This window comes from Pelobates fuscus, chromosome 10, assembly GCF_036172605.1.
Source record: "Pelobates fuscus isolate aPelFus1 chromosome 10, aPelFus1.pri, whole genome shotgun sequence".
Lineage (NCBI taxonomy): Eukaryota > Metazoa > Chordata > Amphibia > Anura > Pelobatidae > Pelobates > Pelobates fuscus.
Genome location: NC_086326.1, coordinates 40,935,382 through 40,952,732, shown reverse-complemented (window position 1 = coordinate 40,952,732; position 17,351 = coordinate 40,935,382). Strand labels below are relative to the sequence as shown.

The 17,351-nt window shown below is 42.7% G+C and overlaps 1 protein-coding gene across 2 annotated transcripts; it reads left to right on the top strand.

Annotated features, from left to right (window-relative positions):
- The first annotated feature begins 2,294 nt into the window (after nt 1–2,294).
- On the top strand, nt 2,295–12,018 carry LPAR5 (lysophosphatidic acid receptor 5). 2 transcript variants are annotated; one of them, XR_010085762.1, is made up of 3 exons: nt 2,295–2,446; nt 7,617–8,961; nt 10,040–12,018. XR_010085762.1 is itself a non-coding variant. In XM_063435285.1 (2 exons), the coding sequence occupies exons 1-2, from the start codon at nt 2,423–2,425 to the stop codon at nt 8,766–8,768; spliced, it is 1,176 nt and encodes a 391-aa protein (XP_063291355.1). In that variant the 5' UTR covers nt 2,295–2,422; the 3' UTR covers nt 8,769–9,727. The 2 variants fall into 2 exon arrangements, 1 of the variants encoding a protein (XP_063291355.1); XM_063435285.1 differs by lacking the exon at nt 10,040–12,018 and having other exon boundaries at nt 7,617–9,727.
- Nucleotides 12,019–17,351: the final 5,333 nt, after the last annotated feature.

Genomic DNA, 17,351 nt, shown 5'->3' with positions numbered 1-17,351 from the left:
ACTAAATGGAGGTAAATGTCCTGCCATGCAGGGTGGGGGTAAATGGCTTGCAGTGTTTGTAGCCGCAATGACCTATAGTGTAGGTAGCAGGCAGTGTATATAATGGGTAGATTATTTCTGTTTTGTTATCCCACAATGAAAAGTAAAAGCTGCGTGGTGTCATGCAGTGACACGGGTAAATGTCTGCAATGTGTGTATCCTTTAATGAGAGGGTTAAATGCATTGCCCATACAGTGAAGGTGTGACTGTTCTGCAGTGCATTGAGCATACAGTGAAAGTGTAAATGTTATGCAGTGCATTAAGCATACGGTGAAGGTGTAGAAGTCCTGCAGTGCATTGATCATACAGTGTAGGCGTACATATGTTGCAGTGCATTGAGCATGCAGTGAAGATGTACATGTGCTGCAGTGCTTTAAATATGAAGTGAAGGTGCAGATGGTTTGCAGTACACTGAGCATACAGTGAAAGTTTTGATGACCTGCAGTAGAGGTAACATTCTGTGAGGATGGCATTTGCAATGCAGTGCAGGTGGCATGCTGTGAGGGTGTAAAATTAAAGGCCATACAATACAAGTTCTGTGCAGCAAAGGTGTAAATGTGATGCAGTGCAGGTAGTATGCAGTGAGAGGTATAAATACTGTGCAATGTAGGTAGCATGCAGTGAAATAGAATTTTGTGCAATGCAGTTAGCATGCAGTGTGATGTGTTAGTGCAGTGCAGGCAGCATGCAGTGATATGTGTTGATACAGTGCAGGCAGCATGCAGTTATATGTGTTGAGGCTTTTGACACTGTTGCACATAGAAGGCTTATCAATAAACTGCAATCTTTGAGTTTGGATTCCAATATTGTTGAATGGGTAAGGCAGTGGCTGAGTGACAGGCAACAGAGGGTTGTAGTCAATGGAGTATATTCGAAGCTTGGGCTTGTCACCAGAGGGGTACCTCAGGGATCTGTACTTGGACCCATTCTCTTTAATATTTTTATTAGTGATATTGCAGAAGGTCTTGATGGTAAGGTGTGTCTTTTTGCGGATGATACTAAGATATGTAACAGGGTTGATGTTCCAGGAGGGATAAGCCAAATGGCAAATGATTTAGGTAAACTAGAAAAATGGTCAGAGTTGTGGCAACTGACATTTAATGTGGATAAGTGCAAGATAATGCATCTTGGACGTAAAAACCCAAGGGCAGAGTACAGAATATTTGATAGAGTCCTAACCTCAACATCTGAGGAAAGGGATTTAGGGGTGATTATTTCTGATGACTTAAAGGTAGGCAGACAATGTAATAGAGCAGCAGGAAATGCTAGCAGAATGCTTGGTTGTATAGGGAGAGGTATTAGCAGTAGAAAGAGGGAAGTGCTCATGCCATTGTACAGAACACTGGTGAGACCTCACTTGGACTACTGTACACAGTACTGGAGACCATATCTTCAGAAGGATATAGATACCTTAGATAGAGTTCAAAGAAGGGCTACTAAACTGGTTCATGGATTGCAGGATAAAACTTACCAGGAAAGGTTAAAGGATCTTAACATGTATAGCTTGGAGGAAAGACGAGACAGGGGGGATATGATAGAAACATTTAAATACATAAAGGGAATCAACACAGTAAAGGAGGAGACTATATTTAAAAGAAGAAAAACTACCACAACAAGAGGACATAGTCTTAAATTAGAGGGACAAAGGTTTAAAAATAATATCAGGAAGTATTACTTTACTGAGAGGGTAGTGGATGCATGGAATAGCCTTCCAGCTGAAGTGGTAGAGGTGAACACAATAAAGGAGTTTAAGCATGCGTGGGATAGGCATAAGGCTATCCTAACTATAAGATAAGGCCAGGGACTAATGAAAGTATTTAGAAAATTGGGCAGACTAGATGGGCCGAATGGTTCTTATCTGCCGTCACATTCTGTATTTCTATGTTTGATGCAGTGCAGGCAGCATGCAGTTATATGTGTTGATGCAGTGCAGGCAGCATGCAGTGATATGTGTTGATGCAGTGTAGGCAGCATGCAGTGATATGTGATAATGAAGTGCAGGTAGCATGCAGTGATATGTGATAATGAAGTGCAGGTAGCAGCATGAAGTGAGATATTTCGTGCAGTGCAGGTATCATGCAGTGAGATGTATTAATGCAGTGCAGGTAGCAGCATGAAGTGAGATATTTCGTGCAGAGTAGGTATCAGGCAGTGAGAGGTGTAACCTACTTCAATGTCATAGACCACTCCCTGCTGTGAGAGACACCCAACTCTTTGAGAGATTGCTCTTTATCAGCACTCCCACAGTACAAAGAGCAGAGGTTACTTAGACACCCAGAAACTGAAAACATAGTCACAGAGAGGAAGTGTCACACATGGAAACTTGTCTGTGTCAGACCTCAGGCTGTCAGAGCGGGGGCCGGGGGCTCAGAGAGCTGATACAATGTCACCGAGTACAACCTCACAGGTAAGAGCTGGAATACAGCATGGGGCAGGAAATCAGAGGGGTAATAATACATAAACATCGACTTACTGAAAGCTGAACACGCTAAATATTCAAACTGCCAAGAAAGTTAAAGAATTCTCTGAATTAGCCGCTCTTCATTTAATTTTGCCATTCCTGTATTAATCCACGACAACTCGGAACTTAGTGAATAAACCTCTATAGAAGCTCCATTTATTTCTGATTATTGACCTAACATGCATTTCATCACATTATATAATTGTCTGATCTCCGTCTGGATCTCGGTCTTTTCAATCTCTCAGCTCCCCATTACTATTCTCAAAGCTGTAGTTACTAAACCCTGTATTAAAGAGAATTGAAATGGATATAGAAAATAATAATTCACTTAACTATACTCACGGTTTATATATTGTAACCTACATTTTGCCATTTGCTACAGCTTGGAGTTTACTGAATAACCCTGTCTGTCTCACAACTCTCAGCTGGCTCTCTCTGTATCTCTGTCTCACAACTCTCAGCTGGCTCTCTCTATGTGTCTCTGTCTCACAACTCTCAGCTGGCTCTCTCTGTATCTCTGTCTCACAACTCTCAGCTGGCTCTCTCTATGTGTCGCTGGCTCTCTCTGTATCTCTGTCTCACAACTCTCAGCTGGCTCTCTCTATGTGTCTCTGTCTCACAACTCTCAGCTGGCTCTCTCTGTATCTCTGTCTCACAACTCTCAGCTGGCTCTCTCTATGTGTCTCTGTCTCACAACTCCCAGCTGGCTCTCTCTCTGTATCTCTGTCTCACAACTCTCAGCTGGCTCTCTCTGTGTCTCTGTCTCACAACTCTAAGCTGGCTCTCTCTGTATCTCTGTCTCACAACTCTCAGCTGGCTCTCTCTATGTGTCTCTGTCTCACAACTCTCAGCTGGCTCTCTCTGTATCTATGTCTCACAACTCTCAGCTGGCTCTCTCTGTATCTCTGTCTCACAACTCCCAGCTGGCTCTCTCTATGTGTCTCTGTCTCACAACTCTCAGCTGTCTCTCTCTGTATCTCTGTCTCACAACTCTCAGCTGGCTCTCTCTGTATCTCTGTCTCACAACTCCCAGCTGGCTCTCTCTGTATCTCTGTCTCACAACTCTCAGCTGGCTCTCTCTGTATCTCTGTCTCACAACTCCCAGCTGGCTCTCTCTGTATCTCTGTCTCACAACTCTCAGCTGGCTCTCTCTGTATATTTGTCTCACAACTCTCAGCTGGCTCTCTCTGTATATCTGTCTCACAACTCTCAGCTGGCTCTCTCTGTATCTCTGTCTCACAACTCCCAGCTGGCTCTCTCTGTATCTCTGTCTCACAACTCTCAGCTGGCTCTCTCTATGTGTCTCTGTCTCACAACTCTCAGCTGGCTCTCTCTGTATATTTGTCTCACAACTCTCAGCTGGCTCTCTCTGTATCTCTGTCTCATAACTCTTAGCTGGCTCTCTCTGTGTCTCTGTCTCACAACTCTCAGCTGGCTCTCTCTGTATCTCTGTCTCACAACTCTCAGCTGGCTCTCTTTATGTGTCTCTGTCTCACAACTCCCAGCTGGCTCTCTCTATGTGTCTCTGTCTCACAATTCTCAGCTGGCTCTCTCACTGTGTCTCTGTCTCACAACTCTCAGCTGGCTCTCTCTGTGACTCTGTCTCACAACTCTCAGCTGGCTCTCTCTGTGTCTCTGTGTCTCTGTCTCACAACTCTCAGCTGGCTCTCTCTCTGTGTCTCTGTCTCACAACTCTCAGCTGGCTCTCTCTCTGTGTCTCTGTCTCACAACTCTCAGCTGGCTCTCTCTCTGTGTCTCTGTCTCACAACTCTCAGCTGGCTCTCTCTCTGTGTCTCTGTCTCACAACTCTCAGCTGGCTCTCTCTGTGTCTCTGTCTCACAACTCTCAGCTGGCTCTCTCTGTATCTCTGTCTCACAACTCTCAGCTGGCTCTCTCTGTATCTCTGTCTCATAACTCTTAGCTGGCTCTCTCTGTGTCTCTGTCTCACAACTCTCAGCTGGCTCTCTCTGTATCTCTGTCTCACAACTCTCAGCTGGCTCTCTCTATGTGTCTCTGTCTCACAATTCTCAGCTGGCTCTCTCACTGTGTCTCTGTCTCACAACTCTCAGCTGGCTCTCTCTGTGTCTCTGTCTCACAACTCTCAGCTGGCTCTCTCTGTATCTCTGTCTCATAACTCTTAGCTGGCTCTCTCTGTGTCTCTGTCTCACAACTCTCAGCTGGCTCTCTCTGTATCTCTGTCTCACAACTCTCAGCTGGCTCTCTCTATGTGTCTCTGTCTCACAATTCTCAGCTGGCTCTCTCACTGTGTCTCTGTCTCACAACTCTCAGCTGGCTCTCTCTGTATCTCTGTCTCATAACTCTTAGCTGGCTCTCTCTGTGTCTCTGTCTCACAACTCTCAGCTGGCTCTCTCTGTATCTCTGTCTCACAACTCTCAGCTGGCTCTCTTTATGTGTCTCTGTCTCACAACTCCCAGCTGGCTCTCTCTATGTGTCTCTGTCTCACAATTCTCAGCTGGCTCTCTCACTGTGTCTCTGTCTCACAACTCTCAGCTGGCTCTCTCTGTGACTCTGTCTCACAACTCTCAGCTGGCTCTCTCTGTGTCTCTGTGTCTCTGTCTCACAACTCTCAGCTGGCTCTCTCTCTGTGTCTCTGTCTCACAACTCTCAGCTGGCTCTCTCTCTGTGTCTCTGTCTCACAACTCTCAGCTGGCTCTCTCTCTGTGTCTCTGTCTCACAACTCTCAGCTGGCTCTCTCTCTGTGTCTCTGTCTCACAACTCTCAGCTGGCTCTCTCTGTGTCTCTGTCTCACAACTCTCAGCTGGCTCTCTCTGTATCTCTGTCTCACAACTCTCAGCTGGCTCTCTCTGTATCTCTGTCTCATAACTCTTAGCTGGCTCTCTCTGTGTCTCTGTCTCACAACTCTCAGCTGGCTCTCTCTGTATCTCTGTCTCACAACTCTCAGCTGGCTCTCTCTATGTGTCTCTGTCTCACAATTCTCAGCTGGCTCTCTCACTGTGTCTCTGTCTCACAACTCTCAGCTGGCTCTCTCTGTGTCTCTGTGTCTCTGTCTCACAACTCTCAGCTGGCTCTCTCTCTGTGTCTCTGTCTCACAACTCTCAGCTGGCTCTCTCTGTATCTCTGTCTCATAACTCTTAGCTGGCTCTCTCTGTGTCTCTGTCTCACAACTCTCAGCTGGCTCTCTCTGTATCTCTGTCTCACAACTCTCAGCTGGCTCTCTCTATGTGTCTCTGTCTCACAATTCTCAGCTGGCTCTCTCACTGTGTCTCTGTCTCACAACTCTCAGCTGGCTCTCTCTGTGTCTCTGTGTCTCTGTCTCACAACTCTCAGCTGGCTCTCTCTCTGTGTCTCTGTCTCACAACTCTCAGCTGGCTCTCTCTCTGTGTCTCTGTCTCACAACTCTCAGCTGGCTCTCTCTCTGTGTCTCTGTCTCACAACTCTCAGCTGGCTCTCTCTGTGTCTCTGTCTCACAACTCTCAGCTGGCTCTCTCTGTGTCGCTGGCTCTCTCTGTGTCTCTGTCTCACAACTCTCAGCTGGCTCTCTATGTGTCTCTGTCTCACAACTCTCAGCTGACTCTCTCTGTGTCTCTGTCTTACAACTCTCAGCTGGCTCTATCTGTGTTTCTGCCCCTTAACTCTCAGTTGGCGCTTTGCCTCTGTCTCACATTTCTCAGGTGGCTCTCTACATCTCCTCTGTTGTGTCACTGGGCTCTCTGGATATCTCCTGTCTTCCTGTCCTCTAATTCACTCATCATTCTTGACTGTCTCTAATTCTCCATATGTCTTCTTTCATATCTCAGTTCCTTGATGTCTCTCTGCATCTCATTCTCTCATGTTTTATCACATCTTAGTGATGTATCAGGGTTATTTACTAAAGTGAGAATTCAAATGCATGCCAGAGTAGCTAAACTGAAAGCTTAGTTGACTTAAAAAATGTATTTAATTTGGCTATTTTCACCTTAAACTTGAAATTCACTTAGAATTCACCTTGAATCCTCATTTTAGTGAATAACCTGGTGTATCTTACCTTGCTCTCCATCCGAGCTGTCTGCGCGGCACCCCCCTCTCCATCCGAGCTGTCTGCGCGGCGCCCCCCTCTCCATCCGAGCTGTCTGCGCGGCGCCCCCCCTCTCCATCCGAGCTGTCTGCGCGGCGCCCCCCCTCTCCATCCGAGCTGTCTGCATAGCGCACCTCTCCATCCGAGCTGTCTGCGCGCCGCCCCTCTCCATCCGAGCTGTCTGCGCGGCGCCCCTCTCCATCCGAGCTGTCTGCGCGGCGCCCCTCTCCATCCGAGCTGCCTGCGCGGCGCCCCTCTCCATCCGAGCTGCCTGCGCGGCGCCCCTCTCCATCCGAGCTGCCTGCGCGGCGCCCCTCTCCATCCGAGCTGCCTGCGCGGCGCCCCTCTCCATCCGAGCTGCCTGCGCGGCGCCCCTCTCCTTCCGAGCTGCCTGCGAGTATTGCCTTTCTCTTTCAGAGCTGTCTCGGAGTATTGCATGTCAGGATCTCTCCTTTCTATCTGAGCTTTGTCTTGGCAATATCCCTCTCTGAGTTATTCACTTAAGTGAGAATTCAAAGTGAATTTCAAATTTAAGGTCAAAATAGTTCAACTGGAAAACTTCTCAAACTCTATGTTTTTAGTTCAGCTACTCTGGCCTTATGTTTGATATTCACTTTGAATTCCCACTTTAATACATAACCCTGTCTGTATCGGACTCTCTGTATAGCCCCCCTCCCTCTCACAACCCTTGCTTTGGATGTTGGGACACTTAGCTGTTTTTTTTTGTTTTTTTCACACCATGGTGTGGACATGATGTACAGCATTTTATCTGATCTCATCAGAATTTTCCTCTATTGGAATCCATACTGATAAACGGCAGAGAATGCCTGGCGCATTCTGCTGTGCCATAATTATGCATTAATTAACGATACACCCTATTCCCAGTACAATTCTACGCTTTGCACACTGACAGACTTTGCTATATGGATACATGTTACTCTGCATGCTACTTCTCTGTGCTGTACATGTTATGTTGGTTTACACACTGCAATACTTTGCTATGGACCCTTCACATATCAGTGTGCACTGACCCTGTTATTACCCTTGTTATTATTTGTATTTTTTTTTCTTTCTTTCTAGGTCCTTATTGTAACAAATGGCTCCAACGCCTCTCTGGGCATTTGTAGCAATCAATCTACTCTGGATAATTGTAGTGATCAATCTGTGATGTCCTCTCACACACTGCTTCTGGTGGGATACAGTCTTCTAATGCCAGTCGGGGTGATATTGAATGGAATGTCCCTGTTTGTTTTCTTCCGCTGGCTCAGGCCATTGACTGTGGTTGGAATCTTCATGTGTAACCTGGCTCTCAGTGACCTACTCTTCTCCCTGTCTCTTCCATTCAGGATCTTCTATTATGCTGAACACCAATGGCCTTTCGGAGTATTCCTCTGTCGTTTTTCTGGTTCTATGTTTCACATCAATATGTATGGCAGCTGTTTGTTCCTGCTCTGCATTAACGTGGATCGTTACTTTGCTATAGTACACCCTTTGCGCTTCCGCCATTTTCGCCGACGCAAAGTGGCTCGTTTGACTTGCCTGGCAGTCTGGTTTGTCATTGTAAGTGGGTCAGTGCCTGCGGCTATTGTTCACACATCATCCGACTGTATGAATGGAGATAAAGTGATCCATCGTTGTTTTGAGGCTTTCCTCAGCTGGCATGGTACAGTCTTTCCCCTGATGTTGGTGGCAGAGGTAATTGGGTTCTTATTGCCCTTGGGGGCAGTGTTATATAGCACTTGCCATGTGTTTTGGGAGCTCTGCAGAGATCAGATAGGAGGTCGACGACGGCACAAGAAGACCATTAGGCTGCTCATTGTAAACCTTGGAATATTTATCTTTTGCTTTGTTCCTTATAACACGGTGCTTGTGGCATATGGGCTTCTGAGAGCAAAAGTGATTGTAGATCATTTCAATGTATTGCCAGTAATGAAACAAACACTTTCTGTTACTGTTCTGCTTGCCAGTACAAACTGTGCTCTCGACCCAATGATTTATTATTTCAGCACTGATGGCTTCCAAAATACTCTACGCCATCTTAGTGGGAAGGGAAGAGACTCTGGGGTTGTGGTGTCATCCAGCAAGAACACACAAAATACTTTGGTCTCCACAAATGCAAACTCTAGCATTGACACTGAAAAAAAGGATATGAAAGAGGGCACATGTACTATCAGGGAGAGGGAGGTCAATGGCAAAGAAAGAAAAAGATTGATAGAAGAATCTGAGATATAAACAATGGTGTCTTGAAGCAAAGAGTGTGGACACAAATTGGCCATAAAGTCGGAAGTAGAACTGAGTGTCTCAGGGCACAGGTTGAAGTTTCATAACAAACCACAAAAGAGAGAGAGAAAATGTGAGGACCTTGAATTTAAGGAGAAATGGTGAAATTTATGGAGTTTGTTGTGAGAAGCAATGAAAAGTAAAGGTCAAGAATTAGGATTCCACGAGAATGAAGCGAGAAATTGGGTGGAAGATGGGGAGTCGAGATTAACAAAACGTTTAGAAAAACTGAACAGTGTGTGGAACAAAAGACTAGTCAGAGGATTGTAAATTGGCAAATGCAAAAATGATATAAAATGAACTAGTAAAAATGTGAGACATTGAGATTAGCAGTAAGGTTAGGAAGTAGAGCATATGGCATTGTGAATTAGAGATTGGGAGGAAAGTGGCAAGTGAAAGAGTGAGACTCTGAGATTTTCAGGGAGGTTAGGAAATTGGTTAGAGATTATAAGTAAAGTAGGATATTAAGTAGTTGGGCACAATAGGCTTTCGGTGATTGGAAACAAAGTATGCTAAACCAGCAAATATGACTGTTATATTGTAGTTGCCACCACAAAACATACTTAATGCAACGTAATACCATGCGGAGGGAAAAAAACATAGCAACAGCAACAAACTGTAAATCTATGGCATCTATCAGGAAAGTTTAGAGGGGCACACACAGCAATTTAATAATATTTGGTCCCTGCATAGATTATGATGCAATTTAGCCTCCTGTTCCTGTCTCATTTAATTTGGGTGTAGCTGTAGCAGTTTACAAAAATTCCTAAACCTACATGCCCACTTCCTGCTTGATGACTTAATCACTCACTACCCCCACATAAATTCAGTCCAGCATATGTGCGTATAGCAAGTCTATGCTGCAAATTCCCAAGAGACCTATACATATTTCCTCATAGCTTTCTTTGGGACTGCATGTCCACGGACCTCAAACCTCTTCTTTGATATCAATACAGAGCCGTGCGGTTTCATTTTTGTGCTTCCATACCTGGGACAGCTGTATTACATCTTGAATAAACCGTTGCTGATCAGAAAGTGTGTAGTATGTCCATAGAGATTCCACAAATAAGAATTATAATTGGCTGAGAAAACTGACATTTACTAGTCATTGCAAAAGAGGAAAGTGATCATTTCTGTTTTTTTACATTTTTTAAAAAATGTTTTATTAATTGTAAAAAAAAAATAAGAATAATTCATGCATCTTCTTAATGGGTTTAAAACAGGGGCATTAACTCCATCATGGCTCCCCGACCTGCTGTAATGTAAGAAAAGGAGCAATAACTCTCCCTCCAGCAATGTCACCTTGCCTAACCTCTCAAGTTAAACCTATCAGTGTCATGTGTTCGAGCTAAAAGAATAAACATGAGTGAGATCATTATGATAAAACCAGGACCTTTTTAAAAAAGATCCAAAGTAAGAAAATAATCCAAAAGCCCGAAAGAATATCAGGGGCTAGTGAATATTCTCTAAATGGTGCCTACAGTCAAACTCCTGGAAGGAGGGGATAACCCTCAAATGAGTACAAATAGAGAACCTTTAATAGGAGGGGGACCTAAATATTATTTAAGTCCCCCTCCTATTGAGGGTTCCCTATCTTTGTGCCTTTTAAAAAGATACCAAATATATTTTTAAAACCCTTTCATAATTGTTCGCTAAAGCGTGAATTGTTGGGATTTCACCAGGCCTTTGGAAATGTTAAGTTTATGTTTTTTCATCTTTTTGGGGGTCTTTGCATATTTTGGTGTGGTGGCTCGGGGATTGCAAGTGGAGGTGAATTTTACTTACCTGATGCTGTGTCCTGTAAGCACCACCATCTTCAATCTTCAGCTCATGGTACTTCACCAGCCAGGTCCACGTTTGTGCTATACACATGTGAGACTGCAGGAGCCTCCGTAGATAGTCTTGTCATGAGCTAGCAACGGCTGTGTAAAGTCATGAACCCTGAAGGCAGTAGCTCTGCCTTTTGTCGGGTTTTGTCAACTTGAGTATTTACCATAAGACAATGTAGTGATATATTTTGACTACAGTGGAATTTCCAATGAAATTCCAGCATAGTCTTTATGAGCATTTTTTTTTTTTTAAGGGTGCAGAGAGTAAAGCCACTTTAAGGCCAACGTACCCTAAAAAAGTGAAAATGTGTTCCTAATAAGCTTTATTTTTATAATTTTTTACAAAAATTTTTAATTTCCCTTGCAACTCCCATCACAGTGTGGTAAATAACACTGACAGTGTATATTTGCCTCTAGTTGTACACTGAAAAATAAAAGTGACATGCTATTTAGCAATCCATTTAAACAAACAATGCACCTATTTGTAAAAGATTGTTATAAAGTCATAAGTAAATAAAGCTTGTTTGACAGTCGTTGCTAGAGGGCATGTAATATAATGATAATTTAAAATAAAAAAACAAGAAAAGCCAATACGCCCATTTTGCTACACGTAACATTCTAGGAAATTAAATATAAATTAATTTCAGCGTAGTGTTTCTTCCTACGCTTCTGGCTCGTAGATCTGGCAGTTGTGTTCTCCAAGGGTTAAACGTAAGACACATCTGTGTCTACATAGAAAAACCACAATGTCAAGCAGATACATGCAGACATTTCAACATGAAAGCTAATGAAAACACAGGTAGTGGAGAAAACATAGTGTAATGCCGTTTGAACATGTCTATCACAAAGTGAACACAGCTCTGACACAAGTGAGTGGGTTGACGCACCTTAAAGTGACAATACCAGTATATTTTGTGAGACCGATAACCAGTGTATGTATATGATCTCATTGGTGATCCTCACACATGTAATTGTACCACACCATTTCTTTTGCCTTTTGTGTTAAAGTGACAATAAGCTGAAATATCATTGTACTGTCTTCATACAATGCTGCATGTTGTTAAATGAATGCGTTATGTTTTTAAAACATGCTGTCAAGAAAATACTGTCAAACTAAATATGAATTTACAATTATCTTTAACAAACTGTTAATGTATTTTGGTTATGAAAAATGCTACCTTTTATTTTTTCCATTTTTATTAACGTAACACTGCCACATCCCAGGATTTTTATTATGTTTACGTATCCCTATATTTAACAAATATCTGCTTGTGAGGTGTAAACATTGAAAGGGACGCTAGAAGTCTAAAAAGCTATTTTGTCCTCCGGCCCCCTTATCTCCAGTTAAAAAGGTAATTTATGCACCTTTTTCCAGCGATGCGCGGGTCCAGGCACTGCAGACCACCAAACTTGATCTCAGCCAATACTTTACCATATAAAAGCATTGGGAGGCTATTACGCATGAGCGGCAATACGTCACTTTGCGCCAATCAGCATCTCCTCATAGAGATGTATAGACTCAAGTCTGATTGACTGCCACTAGAGGTTTTACTAGGCAGCAATGTAAGCACTGCCTTTATCTGAAAAGGCATTGTTTACAGTGAAAAGCCTGCAGGGACATGCTATAGACACCAGAAAAACTACATTAAGCTTAAAGGACCACTATAGTGCCAGGAAAACAAACTTGTTTTCCTGGCACTTTAGTGTTAATAGGTCCCCCTCCCACTGGGCTCTAGGGGGAGGAAGGGGTTAATCCCTTACCTTTCTCCAGCGCCGGGCTCCCTTCGGCGCTGGGGACTCTTCTCCTCCTACCGACGTCATCGGCTGAATGCGCATGCGCGGCAAGTGCCACGCGCACATTCAGTCAGTCAGTCCATAGGAAAGCATTCTCAATGCTTCCCTATGGACGCTGGCGTCTTCTCTCTGTGAAAATCACAGTGAGAAGCGCCTCTAGCGGCTGTCAATAAGACAGCCACTAGAGGCTGGATTAACCCTATTGTAAACATAGCAGTTTCTCTGAAACTGCTATGTTTACAGCCGGCAGGGTTAACCCTAGATGGACCTGGCACCCAGACCACTTCATTAAGCTGAAGTGGTCTGGGTGCCTATAGTGGTTCCTTTAAGTTTTTCTAGTGACTACAGTGTCCCTTTAAATTAAATTTAGAATCAACATCACTTTATCTTGCAACGCCGTGCCTCTGTCTTGGCTCCCTGTCAGTCCTTATTATAAGTTCTGTACTTTGCACCTTGCAGTCAGCATAGAGAAAACCTACAGTGAAAAAGAAAAAATTAAAAACTATTTCTATATCTCCTCCTCGTTTGCAATGTTTGTCTTGACTTTGCCTTGTCTGAACTGGACTGTGTCGTTTGCTAAATTTGTTATATATATTTGAAGGAAAATTGAGCATTTTATGAAACAATGGTTAACAAGTTAGCAATTTCCAATGTTTTATTCAGTGGTGTAAATTTCAGAGAAAGGACAATTACTCTTTAATCACCCTCGTGGCCCCCCTCCCGCTGGGCTGAAGGGATTAAAACCCCTTCAGCCAGTTACCTTAATCCAGCACCGGGCTCCCTCAGCGCTGGTGACCTCTCCTCCCCCTGACGATATCAGCTCCCGAGTGAAGACGCATGCGCGGCCAGAGGCGCGCCCGAGCAGTCAAACCGCCCATAGGAAAGCATTATATGGTGACTTGAACTCACACTGCGTGACTTCAATGCGATTTTCACACTGAGAATCGCGGAAGCGTGAGTTCAATGCGATTTTTCACACTGAGAATTGCGGAAGCGGCCTCTAGTGGCTGTCAGGGAGACAGCCACTAGAGGCTGGATTAACCCTGCAGTAAAACATAGCAGTTTCTCAGAAACTGCTATGTTTTCAGCTGCAGGGTTAGAACTAGGGGAACCTGGCACCCAGACCACTTCATTAAGCTGAAGTGGTCTGGGTGCCTATAGTGGTCCTTTAAGCAAGAAGAGATAATTCATATATACACGAAGTGAGAATTCAAAATGAATTTTAAATAAAACCAAAATAGACGAAAAGGGAAAAATCCTCTAAGATTAATAATAATAATAATACTCTGAGAATTCAAAATGAAATTAAAATGTAAGGACACTTTTTCGTGAAAAACCCTCATAGTCTGGAGGACTACTGGGCAACTACAGCATAATGTTCAAGAAACCCTATATCTGTCCTAAAAAATATTATGGTAAAACTTAATTCCTGCTCCTGTCTGAATTTGTGTACCTATTGGCCTGGAAGCACCCGGGTAATATATTTTTGATTTTTCATTTTGGGGTTAAGTGCCAGAGTCTGGACTTTTATTTATTTATTTATATATATATATATACACAAAATGTAGAAAGTCCTTGCACTCACGCTTTAGTAGACTGTTTGCCGGGTGCTTGAAATCCAGGAAAATTCAAATATGTATATATAGTGATCAGCACTCTCGGACTTTTGAAGGTTAAAACATACAGTTTATCAGTAATCCATTAAAAATAAGATCAACGTTTCAGTCCCAGCAGGGACTTTCATCAGGGTCAGGCTACTAATATATATATAAATAAAGGCCTACACAGCAAATGCCAAACTGCTACTAGAGTACCAAACTGAGATTTAACTGCTACCATAGAGCAATACAAAACAAGTACTACTGTGCTTCCTGCATGGAGAAATATTTGCAAGTTATTGAGATAAGATAAGAGTCTGAAAAAAATACATTCTATTTCACAAAACTGAGAAAATAATCAATACAATGTAAATATGGATATATAAAAGACTCTTAATAAAATTAAGAGGGAGGCTGCTGAGGGAATATGAACTAAAGGAACACTCAAAGGACACACTATAATTAGTATTTCTTTTTTATTACAAAAATAAAACTGCAGAACAATAGTTAAAGAGAAATATATGTTCCCTTTTAAAGTTTGTGAACATACTGTACTTGCCCAAGCACGCAGCAGCATTTTATTAACGTGACACTGCCACATCCTAGGATTTTTTATTATGTATATGTATCTCTATATTTAACAAATGTGTCCCCTTTTAGACCAGGAAGAGGCTCCACCAATCACGAGCCTCTAGTAATTGCCTCCAGGTTCTGATCTTACCCCATTAACACTTGCTGTCTTCCAGTGTATTATGGCATATATAGTTTGTTCCCCAACAGCTATTCCACTCATTACCTCAAAATATGACCTTCTGCAGGAGGGTCCACTTGTATTTTTTCAATGTGGCCTTTTTTTTCTGTCTTTTTCTATGGCTAGAAAATGGACAGCTACAGACAGTGTTGGGGAATGAAACTTGGGGGCAGGAGGATTGGAATCTCCTCTTCATGTTTGTCTACCTATACCTCATCTGCCCCAAATCAAGTGTACTGTTAGGTTTATATTTTTAGGTTAAGAGTTAAGATACCACTGTTAAACGTCCCTTTTTATTTTATTTATTTATTTTGTGTCCTCCAGCATATGTTTTGGGGGATCAGCTGGAAGCGGACGTGGTGTTGGGGATAAAAGGAGTCTTTGACAAGTCTTGTTTTCTTGAAATCTTGAGGAGACTATATTTTGTTTTTTTTAGTATTAATGTTTTTATTTATTCATGTATTTGTGCTATTTGAGAGAGTCTAGAACAATCCGTCACACAGGTTTCTAATTCTAGAACAAGTAAAAGGCTGTGCTTGCGGACAAAGAACAAGGAACCATGGAGTTTCTGAGCTTAGAACAAACAAACATAATTTTGGTTGTGAGCCTAGAACAAATGTGTTTTTATCTTTAGAAATCCAAGTAGAGATTGTAGCCATATTAGTCCAGTGATGCAGTAAAAAACAGATACAATTTGTATCTTGTAATACCCTTTTTTATTTTTATTGGCTCACAAATGGTTTAGACTTGAGAAAGGGAGGTTCTCCCGAAAGCTTATCTTTAGAAATCCATGTAACCATCAATGGTAGATGGTACTTACAGTGTCAACAAATGAATACAGTAAAAGATATAACGCAGGGCTTGGATTTTCAATACCTCCCTCAAAACTTGACAATATTACAAACAGAATGCAACCGGATACATAGAAACTAAATTAGACAAATTCAACTGTGACAATCCTAATGCTGGCATACCAACCAACTATGGCTTTGTCAATAAATGTTTTGTGTGTATAAAGAATGCTGGGTGTCAATTCTTTCAGAGCTTCAAGAATAAGCGTGTAAGAGAGACTCAGAAATATTGTACCTGACAGAATGAATAAAATTGCAACTTTAAAACCATTTGTTCTTCTTTATTGGGGAAGGGACATGGAAATAACCTTAAATAAATGCCAAAGGCAACACTGTATCAATGGACAGATAGCAAAGATTTTGTCAGCTGTCTTTTGCTGAGATTCACAGAAGATAGATATATATATTTGTAGTCGGGGCAATCTGGCCGTAATGAAAAAAGGTAACATAACATATTAAACTAATAAACATATACAAATGGACACCAGTCGGTTGTGGTGTGCCGGAACCGACAAAGCAGTAGGCCTGTAATAAAAGTGGGCAAAAAGAAAAGTACCATACAAAATATATTCACATAACAAAACATTGTTTATTTGGACGAGTCATGAAAAGCTTGTCTTAACTCTTAAACTGGGTTTGGAATGTAAAGAGTATAGGAGGAGGGTTTCCAGCGTCCCATAGCCTTGATGATATGAGCTAGAATGTAGTTGGAGGAGGCTGCAGATGCTGCACCTATACGGAAGGAGTGTCCTGAAAAAAGGTTTGCATTTAGGCCGAGCCTAGTTAATAGTAAGCAAACTTAAAGCACGAAATATAGATGTCGTAGGGATGGAGCCGTGAAATTCTAATAATGGTTGGTTTGGTTGTTACGGGAAAGTGACAAAATATTATCCAGGACACCATAGTTTTGAGTAATTTTAGGTTAAGGTGGCAAAAAGAAGTGTTCCCCAAAATAGATTCCACGGCAAACATTACTATTCTGAGACAAAAGTGACCGGGTACTGGTAGGCTAGCTAGATGCCAAGCAGCAAAGAATTATGCTATTGAGAACGTGACAGAGGAGTCCCTACTAATTGCCAAGCGGCATGAGAGGCGCTACCTATGCGTTGGCCCGAGGGGAAATATGAGACCACCGAAACGTTGTGGCGGGGTGGCGGCCTCTCGGTGATAACTAAAGCATAAGATAGAATGGGAGTGACATGGGAGGCCCTCTCTATGCGACTATGCGAGGCGGCTAACTATGATTTGGCCTGAGGGACGTTTACCTCCGAGTATGAGGATGGGTGTTGGCCTCGCGGGACCACTACCTCATGGATTAAGACCAGAAACAGAAACCTAGTTGGACAACCTAAATCTCAGAAAGCCAGTACCACACTAAAAATAGAAAATGTACAGGGTTATGACATCGTACCTGAAAATGTGAGTCAGGCTGATGCTAAGCGTAAAAAATATGAACGAGAGGGTGGCAGTAGATGACGTGCTGCGACCCATGGATAGGACTTGCATGAGTATTTTTGCATATGGGTACATTGTAGTGGGCCAGATCGTGGGCCCGAATTAAAACAAGGAACCTACCATATACTATTGGCGAGCAGTGAGAATATGACAGAGGCAGATGACGGGTTTTTGTGCTTGTAAAGCAACCATCAGTATGACCAGGGCACCCAAGTAAAATGAAATGTTAATGTATCCATGGTTCATGTATTGAAAAA

What these genes read in the sequence shown, in the direction of transcription:
- LPAR5 (XM_063435285.1), top strand. Translation starts at nt 2,423, where the DNA reads ATGTCACCGAGTACAACCTCACAG. An exon ending in CACCGAGTACAACCTCACAG is followed by an intron (nt 2,447 to 7,616) that starts GTAAGAGCTGGA and finishes CTTTCTTTCTAG; the next exon opens with GTCCTTATTGTAACAAATGG.